We start from the raw sequence: 20362 nt of genomic DNA, 5'->3' as shown, positions 1-20362 counted from the left end.
CATACTTGCACAGCTTAAGTTCTGATAAGAGTTTCAGAGAGTAAATTCCAACAATAAAAGAAAACTAGTTAAGCTTATTTTGAAAATTGGGTTTCAATGCTTTTGACATAATTTTTAATCAACTTATTCCATACATTTTTAATCGTCTATATATAACATCACTAGTTCAATATCAAGCTCTTAAGTGCACATCTCTAGCAAAAAAAGTGTTAAAGTGCCGGTAAGCTTGTAAGGTGAATAAACATATTTTGCTGATATTTTTAACTCGTTAGATAAAAAGCAAGCAGTCAGTTTACCTTTAACTTATGAATTTAAACTATATATTCGTATACATAGTTCACGCATTCTTGCAACTTTTCGTAACAGCGTCAAGCTTCAACATCACTTAACTTTGTGGAAAGACCACCCCACTTCGTTCTACACCCTGAACAGCGAAATAAACAAGTCAAGTGAGCATTGAATTTTCGAAGAAGTCATCTTTGATTTAGAAATAGAAGTACCGGTCAATTTATATCCGTCATGGGCGATGCTGACCGTGCGATGAACGAACCAGAAGCCGCCAAAACGGTGGCGGGAATCCAGGTGATTCCCGCCGAGGATGTGGCCTCCATTGAGGAGGTAATCACCATCGATCCGGACTGCTATGAGCTTGATCTGAATCATCGCCGGATCGAGAAGCTGGAGAACTTCGAGCCGCTCACGCGAATTGAACGTCTGTTTCTGCGCTGGAATCTGATCAAGAAGATCGAGAACTTGTCCTCCCTGAAAACACTAATTGAGCTGGAGCTGTACGACAACCAGATCACCAAGATTGAGAACTTGGAGGATTTAACCGAACTCGAGGTGCTGGACATCAGCTTTAATCGTCTTACGAAGATAGAGAACCTGGACAAGTTGGTCAAGCTGGAGAAGGTCTACTTCGTGTCGAATCGGATAACCCAAATCGAGAACCTAGGGATGCTCACCAATCTTACCATGCTGGAGCTCGGGGACAACAAACTGAAGAAGATCGAGAACATCGAAATGCTGGTGAACCTACGACAGCTCTTCCTGGGCAAAAACAAGATAGCAAAGATTGAGAACTTAGACGCACTGGTGAATTTGGAGATCCTCAGTCTGCAGGCCAACCGCATTGTAAAAATCGAGAACTTAGAAAAGCTTGCCAACCTCCGCGAACTTTACGTATCGGAAAACGGAGTGGAAACCATTGAAAACCTCTCTGAGAACACCAAATTGGAGACCCTCGACTTGGCCAAGAACCGGTTGAAGGGCATTGCCAATCTTGAGAAGCTGGAACATCTCGAGGAGCTATGGCTAAACCACAACGGAGTCGATGACTGGAAGAACATCGAGCTGCTGAAGGTGAACAAGGCGCTGCAGACCATCTACCTGGAATACAATCCGCTGGCCAAGGATGTTCGCTACCGCTCCAAACTGCGAGACATCCTGCCGCAGCTGCAGAAAATTGATGCCACCCTGTGCAAGGTGCCCGGTTCCTAGATGGAACCACTGTAAACCCATTACAAGACTAACCCACGGCGTTGCGCCAATACATTTATATCGATTAACTTTGGAAAACTGCGTTTAAAATATACATAAAAATTAACCACTTTAAAGGTTCTTTCTACCCACGAATCGTTTGGCAAAGGGTGTCAGCTTGTCTTCAACCGTAAGTATTTGTGTATGTGGGAATGAGTGATTCAGATCGTGAAGTTTACTTAATGAATCAGATAAATTATCCACCTAGGCTGCATCTTATCAGCTACTAAATGAAAGGAATGAATATCTCTATTGTTTAATAATTTGAAAAGATATCTTTATTTCAATTACATCTGCAGATGTGGTAGTATAGTATATATGTATATATATAACTGTGGTGCTTACTTAAAGATGAAAACGCTTTAGTTTAAAAATTCTTGTTTTTACTAAACCATCACATTACACTTCAGTATGTCAGAGTACAAAGAAATGTATTTTAATTTATAAAACGTTATTGTTTTATCGACTGAAATCACAGAGCTTAACTGATAAGTGGCTTTCGAAAATGTATTTTGTGTTCATTCCTTCCTTTTGTGCAGATACGTTGGGCAAATATGCTTATCATTTAATTTGTTGAAAAGTATATGAGGCGTCAAGTTGTTTTCTTCTAGAGGAGGTAATCAATTCGAAACAGCGTAGTAGTCAGACGCGCTTACTTTGTGAGGACCTCCATAGAAGTCCAGAACAAAGATATTGCTGATTTCCAGTTCGCAAAGGTAGAAATTGTGGGCTGTAGGGGAAACAATACAATCATACGTTTAAATTAGAATATCTAAAATCAAAGAAATAATCTCATAACCAAGCGGTACTAACCTTTTACCCAATTGATGGCAGCTGGATGACGTTTCACATAGGCATCTAACGATGGCTGATAGCTTCTGTCGCTAGGATCCATCTACGAATTAAATCACTATTTCTTAGAATTTCAAATAGGATTTGTTATATTGTACACACCTTCTTGACCTGTCCACTGATCATGGAGCGGGCACATGTAGGCTCCATGGGATCCTTTCCGCCATCCTTGCACCTAAGGGTCTGCTCATCACTGAACATGAATGTCACCTTGTTGTCCGCCTGCCAGTCGGGACCAGTGAAGTCCAAATCGGTTAGCAGGAATCGAATCCGTCCAGTGGAACTGTTGCTAGCATCGCTGTCATCTATGGAGATAATGTTGACCATGGGATACCCCTTCACCTTTTCGTTGGTGGAGAGACTTCCCAAAGCCGCCCAATTGGCGCGATGGACCAAATCCCTGGCGATCTTGGCGTGATTTAGCTCCTGTTGTCGCTTGTATTCTCTAACAATACGTTCATCTCTTCGTTGGGAGTAACCGGAAGAGGGGCTCAAGCTCAGGAGGGCTAAAATCAGGGCCAATAGTAGGGAATGGCAGGATTGCATGGCTTGACTGCAAGTATAACGATTCGGTTCTGAAAGATCACTGAGCACTGGACAGCAGACGGGTCAACATTTATGGACAGAGTATTTGCAATGACTGGCTTATCTTCCGGTCAACGCAATCGCGTATGATCCGCTCTTTAGTACTTTCAGTGATTCACGATGTAGGCCGAAAACAAAGCGGACTACGGATAGCGTTGACCTTTTACGACTCTGATATTTTCCTGTGTGCTCCGTACGCCGCCAGTAATTTCGGCATACATATGTATTTATGCCTACCTGGAGGATCTGGACTAATGGCCCCTGTCGGTACTTCTGCTTTGCGATTTGTTTGTCAACTGACTGCGCTACTATTGCGCCTTTAATATCACCTGCTTCGAGTACAAAGAACCAGAACCAGCTGTTTTCAGCAGGTACCTCGGATTTGGCGGGGTGTATGTGACGCATAAGTGGTTATAAATTCTGTATCTCTCAAAAATCCATTAGTGCCTTTTATTACAAGCTGATTTCATATGCAGCCATTAACTGGTTATATTTAGTCAGCAATGTAAACTTAAATTACAAATTTAACCGAATATCTAATTAAATAAAATTTGGGTTTGATATAACAGGGTTTTAACAATTTACTGGGAGTATTGTGTCCAAAAACCAATGTAAATTTTACATTTCAAAGAATACAACTTCTGAATTAAATCAGCATTGATAATATTTGATTATGATGTATGATTTGATTTTGAAGTTAAGGAAAATAAATTGTAAGAAACTGAAATTGTAAGAAACTGAAATTGTAAGAAACTGGAAACTCAAAAAAAATACTTTTGGGTAAATTGGCAAGCAAAGTAGAACCGTACCAACCAAACTAGTTTGCCATTCGTAATGCGAGGGTGCCAACTGAGCGATCATCCAATAACGGTTGCACACAGCATTGCCAGCTTAAATGAAGCCGACTGCTATAAAACTAAACTCGTATAAGTAAATCGAGATTGAAGTAGTTCAACATTTTGTTTCCTTTTATTTTGCAAATATGTAGGTAGGCTTAAATATGATTTTTGTTTTAGGAGTATCTTTATGCTTGACTTAATCATCTTTACCATATAACTTGTACATTTCACTTGCATTTAACTTGACCTCATTTTACATTTATTGTTTCTATTTGTGATTGGCTCGAAATTTCGCCAAACGCTGGTTATTCACCACTGTGTGTTTGTGTTTTCATTATTCTAGTGTGCGATTATTAGTTTAACATTTCTTTGTAATTCTGTTACATTTACGTTTTTATCTTTGTACCGTTGGAAATATATTCTTTTTCTCATATTATTTGACATTTTGCTTTGTAATTAAATTACGTTTGCCAGATTAGTTTACCCTGCCGCATACAGTTTGTTTGAAAAATATATGTACATATCTCATGGAGTCCTGAAATCAATATGTACGCGTAGATTTCGAGTGTTTTTTCAAAAAATAGATGTGTAAAAGTTGATCGTACGTGTATAGTGTAAATATGTTTGTATGGATGTAAAACATTTAAAGTTAGCTTCGTTGATTTATTGATTTTTTAAAGATTTCTTTAAAATGTAAAGCCCATTTGCGTTGCAATGTAGGGGGGAGCAGCTCTAAATGGTTTTTTTCTCCCGTATTATGTTTCAAGACATGTTGCTTACGATATAAAAATAAATAAATCGAATTTGTAACTTGTTTTTAAGCGGATTCAATGGAGTAGTACCATAATGGCAGATCGGAGCTAAAAACAAAAGTGTTTTGACAGCAGAAAAGTATAGTTATTCAACAGAAAGAACATTTAGTAAATAAACCAATAATCTCTGTTAAACACTCAATTGTTTCTTATCGCGTCAGAACACTTTTCTTCTTTCTTTTATAAGTAGTGTTTAATCCAACTTTACTAACAGAACAGCAACTCAGAGTTCACGTTATCTCTAGATATCTTTTGCGCTTATCAGTTTTGTGGCATTATACAATATTCAGTTACGCCTTACTCTTTTTACTTGCCACACAAATATCGTTGATTATGGTTATGATAACTAAATGCATTTAAATCATCTTAATATTCATACAAATCAATTACAGACACACCGACATTAAAATAATGAAGTATACAACATTAGTTTTCGCTAGTTTAATGCCATTAGCCAAAAGTGCAGATGGCTTTAGTACTTTACGTGGATATTTTTTGCTTAGACTAACATACAAAATGCTGCACTACCTTACATTTGCGAAAAATGTTAGCTCGCCTGGAGGAGCGACAAAAAAACATTTCCAATCTTCTTATTTAAACAAATTACACACAGTTTAATACTTGTTGCTTCTTTCTTGCGCTTGCTTTTACAAAATACGACTACGCTTAATGTGTATAAAGATTAATAATTTCTTAACCAATTTTTTTTTTAGTTTTAATTTTTTCAAACAATTCCTTGGCGCTTGCGTTTTTTGTTTTTTTTTGTGAAGTTTTGAATGTTAGGTTTTCTTCACCCATGACCAAAAACAGAACAGAAGATTTAAAGCTTTCAATTTACTTTCGTTTCGTTTCGCGTGTTACATTTTTGACTAGCTTGGAAGCATGAGTTAAATTAGAACCTAAAGTGCGGACTCTGAAGTGTTATTGAACACAGAAAGAAAAAGCAAATCGGGGCAGTTTACAATACGCGGGACATTGGTATAACGTTTTAAAGCTATCGTTTTGTCAGCCAACGCACTCCAGTCGGTTTAAGGGAGCAAGCCTAAGTAGAAGGTGAAGCAATTGGAATCGCTTTTTGGAAAGAAGCTGGAATCAATTACATATTCATGTGCCTTGTCAAATAATTGAACTTAAATAATTAGGAGCTTTATCAAGCATATCCCGCTTTAGAACGATTTCAACTAAAACACCTATCTATCACGGCTCTCTCCCTTAATGGTTGGGATAAAGGATGGGGACGGGATCTTGCCCGTTAGCTGAGATCGCACCGTTAGCGACGGTCGCTGCTTCTGGATGCGGTTCCTCCTGCTGCTGTTGCACCTCCACCACCGTTGCCACCAGCACCGGGCGCCTGGTTCACCGTCTGCAGCTCATACTGGTAGTAGCAGTCGCTGCCCACGTAGACGGTGCGCCAAACGCCGTCCACATCTCACATCTGGCGGTACGGCGAGTGCATCTTGAGCCACTGCAGCACCAGCGATGGCCCGCCAGCTTGGATTTCTGGAGGAATAGTGCTCAGCGGGCACTTGTCAATGTTTAGATATTTTAGATTTTGACACAAAGCCAGTTCAAATGGCAGCTTCTCCAAACCGGGATTCTGGTTGATGTACAGATTCTCAAGACTCTCTAGCGAACCAATCTCCTCGGGCAGAAACTGCAGGTTATTCTCGCTTACAGACAGGTGAGTCAGGTTGCCCAGGTGGCCGATGCTACGCGGCAGCATGGTGATTTGATTGGTTTGCAGGATTAAACGTTGGAGCTCGTGCAGCAATCCAATCTCGTGCGGCAGCACCTCAATGCGGTTCTCCTCGAGGTCTAGTATCCTTAACCTTCGCAAATTTCCAATTGTATTCGGAATCTTCTTGAGCATGTTGTTTGACAGGATGAGTATCTCAAGGTTTTGCAGGTTCATGATATCATCGGGCAGTTTCTGTAGCGCATTTGTGGCCAGATTCAGCTCCACCATGTTTACCCAGGTGCCAATGTCTAAAGGTAAAGCCGTCAGCATGTTCTCCTTCATGTTCAACTTGGTGAGACCCTTGGCCCTCGAAAAGATCCCATAGGGGATCTTATCGATCCGATTGTGCTCCAAATTAATGCTATATACATTGGTGAACTGCGCTGGGCCGCCGGTTGGATAACTGGCAAACTGATTCCTCGAAAGAGTAATGGTGGTTAAGCCGCTCAAGCTGGCCAGCATGCCGTCTGGCAACTGGGTTATGCCATTTCCCTCCACATTAAACTCGTCCATGCTCTTGCAGTTTTTCAAAGTGGCCGGCACGCTACTTAATCGATTGTATCTCATGCCCAGCCGCACCAGGGATTTCAGATTCCCAATACTATCGGGTATGTCCAGCAGTTCGTTGTGCTGCAGGTCCAGAGCGCTGAGGTTTACACAGTTTCCGATGTCCTCGGGCAGGTGTTCCAGATGGTTATGCGACACGTCCAGCGTGGTGAGGTTGACCAGCGCACCGATAGCGCTGCCCAACTCCCGGATCTTGTTCTCCCGCAGACTCAGCATCGTCAGGTTGACCAGCTGGCGCAGATCATCTGCCACGGAGGTGATTCGATTGAAGCGCAGGTAAAGAGTGGTCAGGCTGCGCAAACGGTAAATCACGGGCGGAATCTCCGCGAGCTTATTGTGCCGCAGATCTAGCACCTTTAGTTGGCTGCAGTTTTGCAGGGACTCCGGCAGCGAGGTCAGCGAGTTCTCGTTGAGCGCAAGGTTACGTAAGCTCACCAGACAGCCGATTTCCGGCGGAAGTTGGCCGATCTTATTGCTGTACAGATAAAGTTCCGTGAGATGGACGCACTCCTTCACCGTGCTGGGGATCACCGTGATCGAAGATTTGCTCAAGTCCAAGCGCTTGATGCCTGTGGGGAGCATACAAAAGCATTACAGAGGTTGTCTGAAGTGAATCAAGTCTTTCATCTTAAAAACAAATTCCAATTAAAATGAATTTGTTCGAGCCAGTCTTTTTAATTCTTTTTTACGCGTATAGACAAGCACCCATTCCAATTAAAATGAGTATACTTAACACATTTGAAAGTTAATATTAATGCTGGTGACATAACTTAAAAGCTTGATGTCATGTTTCTTATTTCATTCAGACAAAAATTAAATAAGGTAGAAATACTTGCCTTCATCGCGGCACCGCTGCAGCGCCTTGATGACATCCTGGTCGGCCTGGATGGGCTTGCTCTTCTTGGTGGTGGGCTTGGGCTTGTTGGACTCCGGATGCTTGACGGTCACCATTTTGGGACGCGTTTCGGGCGGCATGTTTGCGTTGTTTTCGTTGTGAAGGTGGCTGTGTCCGTTGCTGCCAGTCGGCTGTTGTCCACTGCCGGTTGACCCACTTGCTCCTCCTGCTCCGTTTGCTGGGCTGTTGGCGTTGGACAGCTCCGCCGATCCGACGATTGCACCTGCTGTGCCCGATCCCCCCGCGAAGCAGAGTGTTGGGGCCTCTGCGGATCCGTCGTTGGTTTTGCCGCCGCCGCCGCTGATACCGCTACCTCCGTCTCCTCCGCCGCCTTCTGCTCCTCCTCCTGGTACTCCGCCGCTCCTCTCCGCCTGGCCCGTGGACGATAACGATGTGGTCGATGCCGTTGCGCCCGAGGAACACAAGTTCATAATTTTGCCCAGCTTTGCGGTCGGCGGCGACAATGCGTTGCCCAGAAGTGTGCCCAAGCAACAGCAGCAGCAGCCGCGGCCGGAGGAACTCGTTGCTCTACCCTGTAATGGAAATATTGCGATTACAAAACCGAAAACATGCCACAAAATCTGTACTTTCTGTACGATACCAAACTACAATCTTTGTGTTTTATGTTTTCCTGTGAGCAATCGCAGGAAAGGGAAAGTTCGGAATACAATACGCGCACCCGTTTATGGCTGCACTTTATCAATTCTGCGTCAGCCGGACGGCAATCGCATCGTGCGTCATCGTCATGGTGCTCCCACCCACGCATCCCCGGCTCCACCCAGCCCCATCCCCACCCCTCCGCTTTTAGCCCGGCTTCGTTACTTTTGCTTTTGTTTCTGACAGTCGCCGTCGCTCCTTATTAACCAGTTGACCATAAAGTTTTCAGAAACCCTACACGCAAATCAATAATTAAGCATTCAACAGTGACGTCAAAATAAGGCAACAAAAAAATTGTGTCGGTGAGGATTCTCACTACACAAAATACCCATTATACATACATATGTATGATTTCATAAATACATGTATAATCGTAATAATTACTAATAATTGTGTAATATCACAGCCAAAGCCTCCTTGCTATATCGTAAGAAAATGTGTGTGATGCAAATAGTCCATGTGATAATTTCTAATTTAATTGCTGGAAAAGAGAATTCACGGTTTCGTTGGTGCTTGTAAGTTGTGATAAGAAAGTAACTATTCAGGGAAAGGCTGATTTGAATACTAAACAAATGTTTACTATAGATAAGATTAGATAAGCATCACTTGCTCCAGGCTCATTAATTAAATTAAATGTCACTTAGTTAGTTTAGGGGTGCTTGTAAGCCGCTGCTGCGATACTTTAAGAGCTGTCAATGCCGCAGGCCACGTGCAGGAATCGCATACCCCGTGCAGCGGGCGCCCAGCAACCTTGCCACCGCCCTCCAGCCACCACCACCCCCCAACCAAGTCACACACGGAACGCTCCTGCTATTTCAACGGCAAATGTCAAGGTCAGTGAGAGGGGGCGTCAGGCGATTCCTGGAAAAGCCAGAGCCAATGCCAAAGTCAAAGGTTGAAAGTGCACCGCAATCTGCCCATATTAAACCATATCTTGGGAAACCGGACGCAGCGTAACCCGAACTGGATTCTTACTCAAAGCGAAAATTTGGAGGAGACATGCTTCTCGGATTTCACAGATTTTGCATATGCGAACAATGCACATTGCGGCCAATTTTGAGTGGCTGCTCAAGTGGAAGATACACGGGAAGAATAAAGGGAAGATAACGTGATCATTACTCGGACATTAAGGAAATTTGGAACTATTACTCAACAAAGTAAGTGTACGTTTAATTGAGTATTTCAGAAAAAATTCTGGTTTCTAAGACCACTGTTAAATTCATATCAAAAAGTAAAATTATTCTTTTGATAGTTTCAACACGTATGTATATTCTCCAACTGTAGGCGATTTGATTCGACTGATCCCTGGAATCGTACGGAGCTTATGATAAAGATAGATAGATAGATAGAGCGGCGACTTGGAGAACTGACAGTCTGATTCATGGTAAATTTCCATTTCTTTGATTGCATTGCACTGGGTCCCTGCTGTTATTGTTGTTGTTCTTTCGCCTTGTTTGTGGGCGGGGAACCAAACATAAATCGGCACAGATACACACAATGGACACACATATGTGCAAAGTGCACAAACGCTGGTAGCAGCAACAGTAAGACGCGATGATAGCACTAGTGCGCAGAAATACAACTTACAGTTTTCACTTAATATATGCCATTAAAACTGACTCCTAAATCTCTTTGTCTATATCCGCCGATCGGGACACCACAGCTCGCATTATTATATTGTTATTATTCAATTTGCACACTAGAGCTGGGACACACTGCGATTTATATTTGATAATATCGATGCTTCGACTTTCCTTCAACTATCGATATTCAATTCGTTTTGTAGCCTGTTCACACTAGGGCGCAATAAGCGTATCAGTTTTAAAGTTAAATTCTAGTTTAATAGTATACGTAATTATAGTGAAATTTGTTGACAACAAAATTATGAACGACAAATCAGTTACAGGTTGCAAGTTAATATACTTTTTTAAATATCCAAAGGAAGTTGTTAAATATCTTAAAAGACATGTTATTAATTATATCTAAAGTTTTATTTAAAGAATATTTTAACTGTAATTTATTAAAAAAATTATTACAAAAAATCGTAACAAGTTCGATTCAATACAGTTCGATATACTGGAAGTTTACTTTCGGCTTTAGCTTAAAAAACAGATAAGACCCTATTTATTTAAATTGTTTATGTTAATATTTAAAACAAAAAAATTGTGATTGATAAGATTTGGGACAAATGATCAACTGTAAGCTGACAACTGTAAGGAAAGCTTTGCCGAAAGCTCTTACCTTGGAGCTTTAATATGTTTTTGCCTCAATGTATACAATGTTGAGACATTCCACGAAAAAGAAGAAAAATTTAGTACATATTTTGATGATACAAACATGCTTAGCTTCTTTTAAGTAACAAATTGTTGATTTAAAAGGTTGCTCCCCAATAAAATGAATTATAAACAATTGAACATGCTACATTTCCAGGTCACGTAAGCGAATATCAAACGACACAATATATGCAACAAAACACACGCATTTGTATGTTATACATACATTTATGAAAATAATGCCTTACAACAATTTCGCGGATAAAAAAACCAACCTGTTATTGAATAGCGAAGCGAGAAAACTTTTCAGCCTTCAGCGCTCAGGAAAAGTACTCGTGTGTAAGTAGTTTATATCCTTTGTGCTGGTCCTGCCTGCCCAAACAATTTTTTACTTGTGGCCAACAGCTTTGACTTTTCACTTTGCTCAACTATTTTCGGTTGAATATCACTGCCACAAAACACTCTTGGCCTAGGGTTAACACTTAAGCTACAATAATTTATAATAATTTATTCGTGCGATTTAAAACAGTAACGATGTCGTACAAAAAGGATGGATTTTCCGGGAATATAACGGAGGAAAACTGGCGATTTTCTTTCACGGAGGTGACGTGACGCGTGCCTAGAGAGTTGAGAGTTACACATAAATACACCACTGGTGGCTGCTGGTATATATCCTGCCCGTTTGCATCCACGCGCAATTCCCTCCTCCTTACATCGCGTATACGACGCGTGCGCCGTATCCAGGTGGCGTCCTCTGGCGGCAGACAACAGCACCCAACCGCTTTCATATTTGGCCCCTAGATGTCCATCCCTAGAAGTTCGTCGTTGCTGATAAATTCACAGGCCCTCTTCGCTATTATGCGATAATCTGCGAGAGGGATACAACAAAACTATTAATTATTCAGGTTTCCTTCAACAGAAATGAATGATGCTATACGAAATACTGTGTTTAATAGAGAAGTTTTAGAGGTTTTAGAGGTGATAATACACAGTATATGAAGAAGTCACTTAAAATTTCGAAACTATTGTATACGGTTCCCGATTTTCGGACTTACCCTTCTGGTACTTGCAGTTGTACATTCGCATCACACAACTGCTGGCAAACGTTCTTAGGCAGCCATCAAGGACGTCCAGGGCACAAACAACCCGGTATCCCATTGGACACACATCATGGCACTTTTTGGGAACTACTGGGGCAAGTGGTCTTCAAAAAGAGCTCGGAATATATAGATTTAGACTTACCACTCAAGGTAAAAAGCTGGCCGCCAACTATTGTGAAGATCCCTAGAAGCACACAAATGAGAAGTAGTTTGTTGCCCAGCGTGCATACAATTTGCATTTTTACTATCCAACCGTTCGCGCTTTTTGCCAACCTCGTATTGAAATTTAATTCCACAAAAGTTTTCAGAGACTCAAAAAATTGTACATCTTATTTTTCGCCTTGTCAATTGTGTAAATATTTATATATTTCTTAAAAATATTCAGCTGCTTCTCCTGCGCCTGGTTATTTTCCCCCTACCGTCTGCACTCCTCTGAGTCGCGTGTGCATCGACCTGTTGTATCTTTTCTCCACTCTGGTGAAATAATTTTTATGTCATTTTATATATGCATTCATGGCAGTTTTCCTGTTTTCTTCTTACCTTCCCGTTTTTGGCATGCATGCAGATCCATTTCGCAGGGATTCTTATAGGTACAGCGAATTTCCCTGCCATTCCTCACAGTTTTCCCGCAAAGGTAATTAATTTCGTTTCTCAGGCAATTATTGTTACAGTTTTGTGATTCCGCTAGTCGAAGAAAAGCCAAAAAAACGACCAGGATGATGAACTTCATGTTGGGGCGAGGGCTGTAAAAGTGTCTCGAGCTGCCGATTGAAATTAGTTTTATATCTGGACGAAAATAGGCCAGCCAATGAACTCGATTCGAAATCCATATGTCGCTTGAACAAAGGTTTCGATCCCATAAGCAGGTGTGTAAATTTTGCACGTGTTTCCGTTAATAATGCTAAGCAACATGGCAATTTTTAAAAAAGAAGTAATAAGAATATATACTAAATAAAATAGTAAGGTGCACCTTTAGGCTTTTCTAAAAAGTAATCACAAATGGGTAAATGGTACCATTATATCAAAACCGCTGTCTACTTTTCGGGCGAGCACAATTTACCATAAAGGAGTGTATTTACTAACATTTTACAGTGATAGGCTTAAAAGACAGGCCTCTAAGAAGGCTTAAAAGAAAGGGCTTTGCCAAAACAATTGGACAGCTTTAAAGACCCCCTCGATGTTTGAGATTTTGTTGTTGGTCCTCCCGCGATAAGTGAGAGGTTTGGTTATATTATTTATATGTTTAATTGCAATTTTCAATACATATTAAATTAACATATTAAAAAAACTAACCATTTGCTTTTTTAATTGCATTTTAGTCTCAGTGCAAGCCACCATCTTGTGTCCTCTTGAAACTTCTTGAATCTTCTGGTAGAATAATGAGCCACAAACTTGTTATTCTCTAAAAGGAGTTATGCATATATTCTGAAATATAGAGTACGCGAATAATAATGTCAATAAACCAATATCAATTATCGCATCAAAAAGTACAAGCTTTAGAAGAATCTCTGATTCGAGCAAAACACAAATTTGAAATTCCAAAAAAAAACAGAGAAAGCATCCATAATTATAATAATTAACGTCATGTGACCAATTTTATAGTCATAAATCTTCAGATAATAAACATTCACCTGGGCAATCAAGTTTTTGTTCACTCAGCTGATTAAACCCGTTATTTTTTTATTTATATCAAATTTTTGTATGGATAAACAATAATATTTGTAGGCGTATTAAAAGATTTTTATCAACTTGTTTACCAGACCAATAAGTTGTAGTGAATTCAAGGGGTAAGATAAAAGACCACTTGTGTAAATAAAAATGCATATAATTTAGCTCGCATTTATTGGTAAATATTCTTTCAATTTGACATTTTATGTGCATGATCCAATCCGTGGTTCGTTGACATAGGCTGCAAGTATTCGAAATGGTGTAATAATGATATAGAATGGTATCCAGATGAACTCACCTTCTGCATGACGGCAGGCGTACATATCTAGTAGACAGCGACTTCCGAATGTCATGTCTCGACCGCCGGTATTCCCATTACTGTCTGTATAGGGAAACCATGCACAGACCGGCGGTGCTCCTCGAGAACACCACCTTGGACAGAAGATCTCCTTCGTACACTCCTCCTTTGTAGTGGCTACCATGGCTAGAGGGATAATCAATTTATAATCCTTGAACCACTTAATACAGAATTATATTTCAAATCATCTTTCCTGGCAATTACCAATTTAATGTAGAATCATATCTCGGAATAACTTACGTGGCAAGCAGCGATTGGCTCTCATACAATTTTCATTGGCAAAGATGCAACCGTTCTGAAAGACGCGACAAACGCGATCCACTACTGACCAGACCAGATCCTTATGGTAGGGAGTGCATCTTGCTCGAAACATACACGTATTCGAGCAATCTGTTGTCTGAGCTTCATTGAGATGAATAATACCACCAAGAATAACGAAAAGTAAGGGGAGGTTGACGAACATGTTGGGAATGATGAACACGGGCGACTGGAACGCTTTCCGTAGGGTTCTTATTTATTTATATTTGTGAAGATTAATTCAAGTGTTTCGATTTCGCTCTCACCCATTTAATCAATGTATAATCAGCTGGGAATAACATACATCTTATGGCACCTGTTAAATTAAACGGAAATCAAATTAAAGCAAGTAGAGCAGAAAACTTATAATTTTGGTGTAGATAAACTTAAAGCATTATATAATTTTTGACAACGGTTGCTGGCGGGCCAAACTTCTTTTTTTTGCAGTATTCACAAATATATAATTATATTATTAATATAGTTCCTTAAGCATCCATTATGAATAGTTGGCACATAAGACCAAGAGCCTTTAAATCCAAACGTGTATTTCTGTTTCCAGAACAGACCAACTACTAGTACCGTACCAGTACTATTTTCAACCGATTCGAAAAGGTCAAATATGAAAGAGTAGGTCATCGTCTTTTTAAAATTCATTCCTTATTTTCGCCTATTAGTTTTAATGTGAAAGTAAAAAGTACGCACGCGTTTTGATTGACTTGGTCTCGTGAAGGTGTATTAATTCGGCTAAAAAAGGCAGCAGGCAAATCTTTGAACCCCATATGCAATAAATCTTTGCCTCTGTCAGCTTGGCGACACCGCGTGCGTATCTCGTTGGCCAACTTCGCCGCCCACCCGTCGGCCAACTTCGATTTGGCCCGGTCCGGTCGAAAAGACATGACAGTCGACAGGTCGCAGCCAAGTGAATGGGAGCTATGAGTGTTGGGAGCACGGAGCGCTGCCATTATTTTAGCTTTATTATGGCACCGAGAAATTCATTTTGAAAATGGCTCAGAAAAGTACTCAAGATCTTACATCTTTTCATTTCGAAAATGTGACACAAAGTATCTGTAGCTTTTTTGATTCAAGGTTCCAGCTGTTAAGACAGCCTTCTGAAAAGTTTGTTGCTAATAATTTTTCTGGCATATTTTTGTTTGAATTATAAATATTTTATTTTACGTCTGCGCTTAGGGGATTAGCTTCAATACAGAAACTCGTTTTCCATTCTTTTTGCCAGTCCTGAAGTCCACCTTGTATGTACGAAAAGTTTTCCTGTTGAATAGGCGATATACACAACGTCCAGGTTTTGCACTGCATGGGTCATTGTTGTTATCAAAAGCCTTCAAAACACGAACATTTCTGCTATTTTTTAGGCCATTTCTAAAGGCTACTTTGACAGGTCGTCCCGTTTTAAGGTCTTTTACAAGAAACACGACATTATGACGTCTTTCTTCTGCCGTTCTTTTAGGCAGCACGTAGTATTTGTCTTTAGGGTACAAATAGGGATAGCATTTCTTACATGACGATCTGCGGGATTTCGGCGGGGCCCCCCTGTAGTATTCTGGAACTTGTTGCGATACCTCATTATCTGCATGGTCTCCAATGAACTGACCGAGTGTCAGATTCATGACCGCCAAGAGCATCCACACCCACACCCACACAGCAGGCATGACCGACTTTCGATTGGAGCTGCAACGATCTCTTTAGGGAGTTCAAGTGGTGGTCAAACCGAATCGATTTGTGCTGGAAAATGATCGCTTTAAATTGAAATTCAAACATATAATTGTTAGCCTGGCCGGCACGTTTTCCATTCGGACTTTAGAGCCATTCGAAGTGATCCCAGCGTGAGTGAAGGTTAAGGCGGTTAGCCAGTTTAGCAATATGATTGGTGGGTGTAAAATATTTTTCGGATTGCATAGGTAATGAAAAGCTGATACATACAAAAAAGAGTTGAAGTGTAGTTACATTTATCTGAACACTATTAAATGTTAATGGAATTCAACAGCTGTATTCAGAACCAGTTCATTATATATATATCTATATGCCTATATAAGCTCATCAGGTTGTCACGATCAATCAGAATGATTCCCACATTTCTCCTAAAATGAAGTCGTTTAGTGTTGTTTTTTGTTTGTTTTATGTCTTGACACAGATAGCGGCACAAACCCAGCCGGGATGTCCTGATATCTGTCCTGCAATTTACAGCCCTGTCTGTGTAGAAGCCTTGATAAATGGAAAATTGGTTCGATGCTTATTCAGCAATAGCTGCCAACTAGGTGTCAGCACCTGTCGTCATGGAATAAGTGAGTACCTTGTATAATTTGTTTCGCCCTATTAACATTTGTTTAAAATGATTTTCCTGCAGATTGGTGCAAACAAAATGAAGAAAAATGTAAAAGAAGTTCTCCCACTTGCAGTCAATACCGCTAAACTAAATATAAATTTCGAAAGTACACAAAAATATGTTTTGTGGACCAAATGATGACGTTAATTTACTAACTGAATTGACGCCTTTCGCAGAATAAAATATGTTTCGGGGTATTTGTGACTCTACACTGAAATGAATGTCTTTGTTTTACTTTTTTTATGGCAAATGACTTTGACTTAAATTTACTAAAGTATTTATAAGTCTATTAAATTTCATTCTTTTTTCAAAAGGGTAACCCATTTGTTGTTTTTTGTTTTGGAAAAGGGGTTTCTTGGTTCTTAAAGTACGGGAAAGAATACTCAACGAATGCTACTGTGAAAATTGTGTTTTTTTGTTGAGTAAGGTCTTTTCTTATTTATGTACGGAACAATGTTATTTTGTGTTCTAATTTTAGCCTTAACATGTTGCTATTTGCATTTATTCCAACTCTTTTTGAGGAAATCCAAACATTCCCACAGCTGGTTTTCGCGGTGACCTTGGCTAACATATTTCGCAGTATACGGATCTCTATAAAACCCATAACTCCCAAATTATTCGGGTTAGTACCAACTAAACATTCTCGAAATAACTAAAAGAATGCGGTGCAGGATTTTGGTACTGTGTGCAATAATTTGCCTCTTTGTAATTTTGACCGAGGCCAGACAGAGAAAGGCTAAACATTCCGCTGACAGAAGATCATTGGCAGTGAGAAATGGACACAGGAACCAGCGGAGTAGTGCTCGTCAAGGAAGAAGATTGGCTGCCCGATCTGGGAAACAAAAGAAACGCAGATTAAATGCGGCCAAGAAAAACAGGAGGAGACGTAACTTGGCTAGAAAGTCAAATCGGAAAACTAAGGCCAAAACTGAGTCAAACGCCAAAAAGGGTTCAAGTTACGCTGTTTTACCATTGGATTTCCAACAGAATTTCGTGCGAACCACCGACAACCTGCGATCGGAGAAGGCCTTTTTGGCCAGTCGATATGGCTTTAGTTTTGCCAAGACTTCTGGGACTGCCACTTTGAAAAACACGGCCAATATGGAGTACACCTGCAAAATGAATATTGGTACACCCAAGCAGAAGTTCACAGTGCTTCCGGACACTGGAAGCTCGAATATTTGGGTGCCAGGACCGCATTGCAAGAGTAAGGCGTGCAAGAAGCACAAACAATACCATCCGGCCAAGTCTAGTACCTATGTTAAGAATGGCAAGTCGTTTGCCATCACCTATGGTTCAGGTAGTGTGGCTGGAGTTCTGGCCAAGGACACGGTGAGAATTGCTGGGCTGGCTGTCACCAATCAGACTTTCGCCATGACTACCAAGGAACCGGGAACTACATTCGTGACATCCAATTTCGATGGCATACTAGGACTGGGATATCGATCCATATCGGTAGACAATGTCAAGACCCTGGTGGAGAACATGTGTTCGGAGGACGTGATCACCAGTTGCAAGTTCGCCATTTGCATGAAGGGTGGCGGCAGCTCCTCGCGAGGCGGTGCCCTAATCTTCGGCAGCTCCAACACCAGTGCGTATAGCGGATCCAACAGCTACACTTACACTCCGGTAACGAAGAAGGGGTACTGGCAGTTCACACTGCAGGACATTTACGTGGGCAGCACCAAAGTGAGTGGTTCTGTGCAGGCCATCGTGGATTCGGGAACTTCCCTGATCACAGCTCCGACGGCCATCTACAACAAGATCAACAAGGTCATTGGATGCACCGCTACCTCCAGCGGAGAGTGTTGGATGAAGTGCGCCAAGAAAATACCCGACTTCACCTTTGTCATTGCGGGCAAGAAGTTCGTCGTCAAGGGAAACAAGATGAAGGTAAAGGTGAAAACCAACAGAGGCAAGACAGTCTGCATATCGGCGGTATCTGAAGTTCCCGACGAACCAGTGATCCTGGGCGATGCCTTTATCCGGCATTTTTGCACGGTATTCGACTTGGCCAACAATCGCATCGGATTCGCCGCCACTACGTATTCCACTTAGACTTATCTGTATTACTTATAATGCAGCTGATCTCGCACAGACGATCATTTGAAATTTTAGTACAGTGTTACTTGAAACTCTCTACTCCTATGTACCTTACAACAACATCAAAACTTTTACTAAAATTGTTGTAAGTTAAGCTTTAAGTTTAGTATTTTAAATCTTGTAAATCATTTCGCTAACGTATGTATATATATCTTTTTCCTATATTGAAGCAGTCTCCTTAATTACAAATATCTAAACTTCCAAACCATTGAAAAGCTTTTCGACCTACTTATTTACCTAGTTAATTAACCCAAGCAGCTGCGAAGTTACGTTCGCGCAATTTCAATTGTAACGTTTAAAGTTAAGAGTAATATTTTCAGTTCCACAAGTAATTTCATAGAAGATGCTTCGAGTTTGGTTTTTCTTGCTCGCGGGTCTAAGTTTAGTCTTTGCGACTAGAAAAATTCTAAGGGTACCGCTTTATGTTAGGAGGAGCTTCAATGGAAGTGAAGTCTTCCTGGCGAAAAATTCAACCAAAGGAAGTGAAACACTTCAGCTGCTGCTACAATCGCACAACAATATGGAATATTATGGGACCATATCTATGGGAAACCCTAGGCAAAACTTTAGTGTGATCTTCGACACAGGATCTTCGAACACGTGGTTACCCTCTGTGAACTGCCCGATGAGTAATTCAGCTTGTCAAAATCACCGCAAGTATAACTCTTCCGGATCAAGTAGTTATATTCCTGATGGCAGAAACTTCACCCTGCGATATGGATCGGGAAGGGTGGTGGGTTATCTATCAAAGGACACCATGCACATTGCTGGAGCTGAGTTACCCTCCCTCACATTCGGAGAAAGTCTATTCCTTCAACACTTTGCCTTTAGTGCCGTAAAATTTGATGGACTAGTGGGCTTGGGTCTCGGAGTTTTGTCCTGGACCAATACGACACCCTTTTTGGAACTCCTGTGCGCCAACCGATTGGTTGAGAAATGTGTATTTTCGGTTTACCTCCGTCGAGATCCGAGGGAGATAGTCTTCGGCGGTTTTGACGAAACCAAATTTGAAGGAAAACTGCATTATGTGCCAGTCAGCCAATGGCGTACTTGGCGTACTTGGAGTCTTGAAATAACCAAAACTTCAGTGGCAACTAAGCAAATTGGCGGTAAAAGTAATGCCATCTTGGACACGGGAACATCACTGGTTCTTGTGCCCCAACAAACATACCATAACCTGTTGAACACCTTATCAGCTAAGCTACAAAATGGTTATTTTGTGGTGACATGCAGAAGTGAACCCCTGCCAAATATTAATATTCTCATCGGAGACATGGTATTTCCCCTAACACCCAGCAGTTATTTAATGGAAGTTATATTGGATCGTAAACCAGTTTGTGTGTTGGCCATTGCTCCCATTAACAGGGGATTTTGGGTACTGGGCGATATCTTTCTCCGCCGATACTATGCGGTTTTCGATGCCACAGAAAGGAGGATCGGATTGGCCCAAGCTAAGTGAAGTAATTGATAAGTATATAAAGTGTATATATTATTTATGGATGGTTTATTTATTTATATACTGTGTGGCCAAAAACACAACATCCGAATATTGTTTTATATCATTTTTTAACCGTTTGTATTTGGCGTTACATTAAATAGGTCCAACAGATGTTTGCTAATGAGAAGTCAATCCATATTATTTCTATCTAAAATAAATTTAGACGAACTGGGAAATTTCGAGTATCCTAATTGTTTGTTATTAAAACGAAAGCCCATGCCCATGTACCACTGTTCGCAC

At 40.8% G+C, this 20362-nt stretch overlaps 9 protein-coding genes across 13 annotated transcripts; 4 read left to right on the top strand and 5 right to left on the bottom strand.

The window, feature by feature from the left end:
- The first annotated feature begins 176 nt into the window (after positions 1-176).
- LOC122621213 (protein phosphatase 1 regulatory subunit 7) lies at positions 177-1616 on the top strand. 2 transcript variants are annotated; one of them, XM_043799004.1, is made up of 2 exons: positions 177-233; positions 367-1616. In XM_043799004.1, the coding sequence occupies exon 2, from the start codon at positions 520-522 to the stop codon at positions 1498-1500; it is 981 nt and encodes a 326-aa protein (XP_043654939.1). In that variant the 5' UTR covers positions 177-233; positions 367-519; the 3' UTR covers positions 1501-1616. The 2 variants fall into 2 exon arrangements, with proteins under 2 accessions (XP_043654939.1, XP_043654940.1); XM_043799005.1 differs by having other exon boundaries at positions 203-220.
- A 178-nt stretch (positions 1617-1794) lies between these two features.
- On the bottom strand, positions 1795-3365 carry LOC122621214 (protein CREG1). Of its 2 annotated transcripts, XM_043799006.1 has the most exons (4): positions 3214-3365; positions 2494-2944; positions 2353-2434; positions 1795-2269 (listed from the first exon to the last, which is right to left on the bottom strand). In XM_043799006.1, exons 2-4 carry the CDS (start codon positions 2935-2937, stop codon positions 2160-2162), a joined length of 636 nt encoding a protein of 211 aa, XP_043654941.1. In that variant the 5' UTR covers positions 2938-2944; positions 3214-3365; the 3' UTR covers positions 1795-2159. The 2 variants fall into 2 exon arrangements, with proteins under 2 accessions (XP_043654941.1, XP_043654942.1); XM_043799007.1 differs by lacking the exons at positions 2353-2434; positions 3214-3365 and having other exon boundaries at positions 2494-2943.
- Positions 3366-4958: 1593 nt separating this feature from the next.
- Positions 4959-10204, bottom strand: LOC122621212 (leucine-rich repeat protein soc-2 homolog). The gene is made up of 3 exons (XM_043799003.1): positions 10072-10204; positions 7769-8360; positions 4959-7501 (listed from the first exon to the last, which is right to left on the bottom strand). Exons 2-3 carry the CDS (start codon positions 8256-8258, stop codon positions 6057-6059), a joined length of 1935 nt encoding a protein of 644 aa, XP_043654938.1. The 5' UTR covers positions 8259-8360; positions 10072-10204; the 3' UTR covers positions 4959-6056.
- A 1350-nt stretch (positions 10205-11554) lies between these two features.
- LOC122621810 lies at positions 11555-12165 on the bottom strand. 2 transcript variants are annotated; one of them, XM_043799792.1, is made up of 3 exons: positions 12000-12165; positions 11813-11944; positions 11555-11625 (listed from the first exon to the last, which is right to left on the bottom strand). In XM_043799792.1, the coding sequence occupies exons 1-3, from the start codon at positions 12094-12096 to the stop codon at positions 11555-11557; spliced, it is 300 nt and encodes a 99-aa protein (XP_043655727.1). In that variant the 5' UTR covers positions 12097-12165. The 2 variants fall into 2 exon arrangements, with proteins under 2 accessions (XP_043655727.1, XP_043655726.1); XM_043799791.1 differs by having other exon boundaries at positions 11813-11947; positions 12000-12096.
- Positions 12166-12272: 107 nt separating this feature from the next.
- On the bottom strand, positions 12273-12587 carry LOC122621850. Its single transcript, XM_043799841.1, has 2 exons — positions 12398-12587; positions 12273-12331 (listed from the first exon to the last, which is right to left on the bottom strand). The coding sequence occupies exons 1-2, from the start codon at positions 12585-12587 to the stop codon at positions 12273-12275; spliced, it is 249 nt and encodes an 82-aa protein (XP_043655776.1).
- Positions 12588-13682: 1095 nt separating this feature from the next.
- Positions 13683-15855, bottom strand: LOC122621241. 2 transcript variants are annotated; one of them, XM_043799050.1, is made up of 5 exons: positions 15697-15855; positions 14447-14496; positions 14124-14370; positions 13824-14009; positions 13683-13766 (listed from the first exon to the last, which is right to left on the bottom strand). In XM_043799050.1, exons 1-5 carry the CDS (start codon positions 15845-15847, stop codon positions 13729-13731), a joined length of 672 nt encoding a protein of 223 aa, XP_043654985.1. In that variant the 5' UTR covers positions 15848-15855; the 3' UTR covers positions 13683-13728. The 2 variants fall into 2 exon arrangements, with proteins under 2 accessions (XP_043654985.1, XP_043654986.1); XM_043799051.1 differs by having other exon boundaries at positions 14124-14392; positions 15697-15786.
- A 133-nt stretch (positions 15856-15988) lies between these two features.
- LOC122621658 (greglin) lies at positions 15989-16738 on the top strand (the record flags this gene model as incomplete). The annotated part of the gene is made up of 3 exons (XM_043799598.1): positions 15989-16021; positions 16330-16480; positions 16543-16738. Coding segments are annotated over 3 exons (249 nt in total), but the record flags the coding sequence as incomplete, so codon positions are not given.
- Positions 16739-17181: 443 nt separating this feature from the next.
- On the top strand, positions 17182-18579 carry LOC122621872 (lysosomal aspartic protease). Its single transcript, XM_043799880.1, has one exon. The coding sequence runs from the start codon at positions 17182-17184 to the stop codon at positions 18577-18579; it is 1398 nt and encodes a 465-aa protein (XP_043655815.1).
- A 387-nt stretch (positions 18580-18966) lies between these two features.
- LOC122621388 (cathepsin D) lies at positions 18967-20218 on the top strand. The gene has a single exon (XM_043799234.1). The coding sequence runs from the start codon at positions 18968-18970 to the stop codon at positions 20081-20083; it is 1116 nt and encodes a 371-aa protein (XP_043655169.1). The 5' UTR covers position 18967; the 3' UTR covers positions 20084-20218.
- The last annotated feature ends 144 nt before the right edge of the window (positions 20219-20362 follow it).

The sequence above is a fragment of the Drosophila teissieri genome, chromosome 3R, assembly GCF_016746235.2.
Source record: "Drosophila teissieri strain GT53w chromosome 3R, Prin_Dtei_1.1, whole genome shotgun sequence".
Lineage (NCBI taxonomy): Eukaryota > Metazoa > Arthropoda > Insecta > Diptera > Drosophilidae > Drosophila > Drosophila teissieri.
The sequence above is the reverse complement of the archived record's forward strand: the minus strand, read 5'-3'. Positions and strand labels throughout refer to the sequence as shown.

Bases quoted from the DNA above. Each gene is read 5' to 3' on its own strand.
- LOC122621213 (XM_043799004.1), top strand. From the start codon at position 520: ATGGGCGATGCTGACCGTGCGATGAACGAACCAGAAGCCGCCAAAACG.
- LOC122621214 (XM_043799006.1), bottom strand. From the start codon at position 2,937: ATGCAATCCTGCCATTCCCTACTATTGGCCCTGATTTTAGCCCTCCTG. The intron at 2,435-2,493 runs GTGTGTACAATA...TTTAATTCGTAG, and splicing joins TCAGTGGACAGGTCAAGAAG to ATGGATCCTAGCGACAGAAG. The intron at 2,270-2,352 runs GTTAGTACCGCT...TTTCCCCTACAG, and splicing joins TGCCATCAATTGGGTAAAAG to CCCACAATTTCTACCTTTGC.
- LOC122621212 (XM_043799003.1), bottom strand. From the start codon at position 8,258: ATGAACTTGTGTTCCTCGGGCGCAACGGCATCGACCACATCGTTATCG. The intron at 7,502-7,768 runs GCAAGTATTTCT...TGCTCCCCACAG, and splicing joins GCAGCGGTGCCGCGATGAAG to GCATCAAGCGCTTGGACTTG.
- LOC122621810 (XM_043799791.1), bottom strand. From the start codon at position 12,096: ATGCAAATTGTATGCACGCTGGGCAACAAACTACTTCTCATTTGTGTG. The intron at 11,948-11,999 runs GTAAGTCTAAAT...CACTTGCCCCAG, and splicing joins CCAGCTTTTTACCTTGAGTG to TAGTTCCCAAAAAGTGCCAT. The intron at 11,626-11,812 runs GTAAGTCCGAAA...TCCCTCTCGCAG, and splicing joins CAACTGCAAGTACCAGAAGG to ATTATCGCATAATAGCGAAG.
- LOC122621850 (XM_043799841.1), bottom strand. From the start codon at position 12,587: ATGAAGTTCATCATCCTGGTCGTTTTTTTGGCTTTTCTTCGACTAGCG. The intron at 12,332-12,397 runs GTAAGAAGAAAA...TTATTTCACCAG, and splicing joins TGCATGCCAAAAACGGGAAG to AGTGGAGAAAAGATACAACA.
- LOC122621241 (XM_043799050.1), bottom strand. From the start codon at position 15,847: ATGCCTGCTGTGTGGGTGTGGGTGTGGATGCTCTTGGCGGTCATGAAT. The intron at 14,371-14,446 runs GTGAGAGCGAAA...AAAGCGTTCCAG, and splicing joins ATTATACATTGATTAAATGG to TCGCCCGTGTTCATCATTCC. The intron at 14,010-14,123 runs GTAAGTTATTCC...TTATCCCTCTAG, and splicing joins AGCCAATCGCTGCTTGCCAC to CCATGGTAGCCACTACAAAG.
- LOC122621872 (XM_043799880.1), top strand. From the start codon at position 17,182: ATGCGGTGCAGGATTTTGGTACTGTGTGCAATAATTTGCCTCTTTGTA.
- LOC122621388 (XM_043799234.1), top strand. From the start codon at position 18,968: ATGCTTCGAGTTTGGTTTTTCTTGCTCGCGGGTCTAAGTTTAGTCTTT.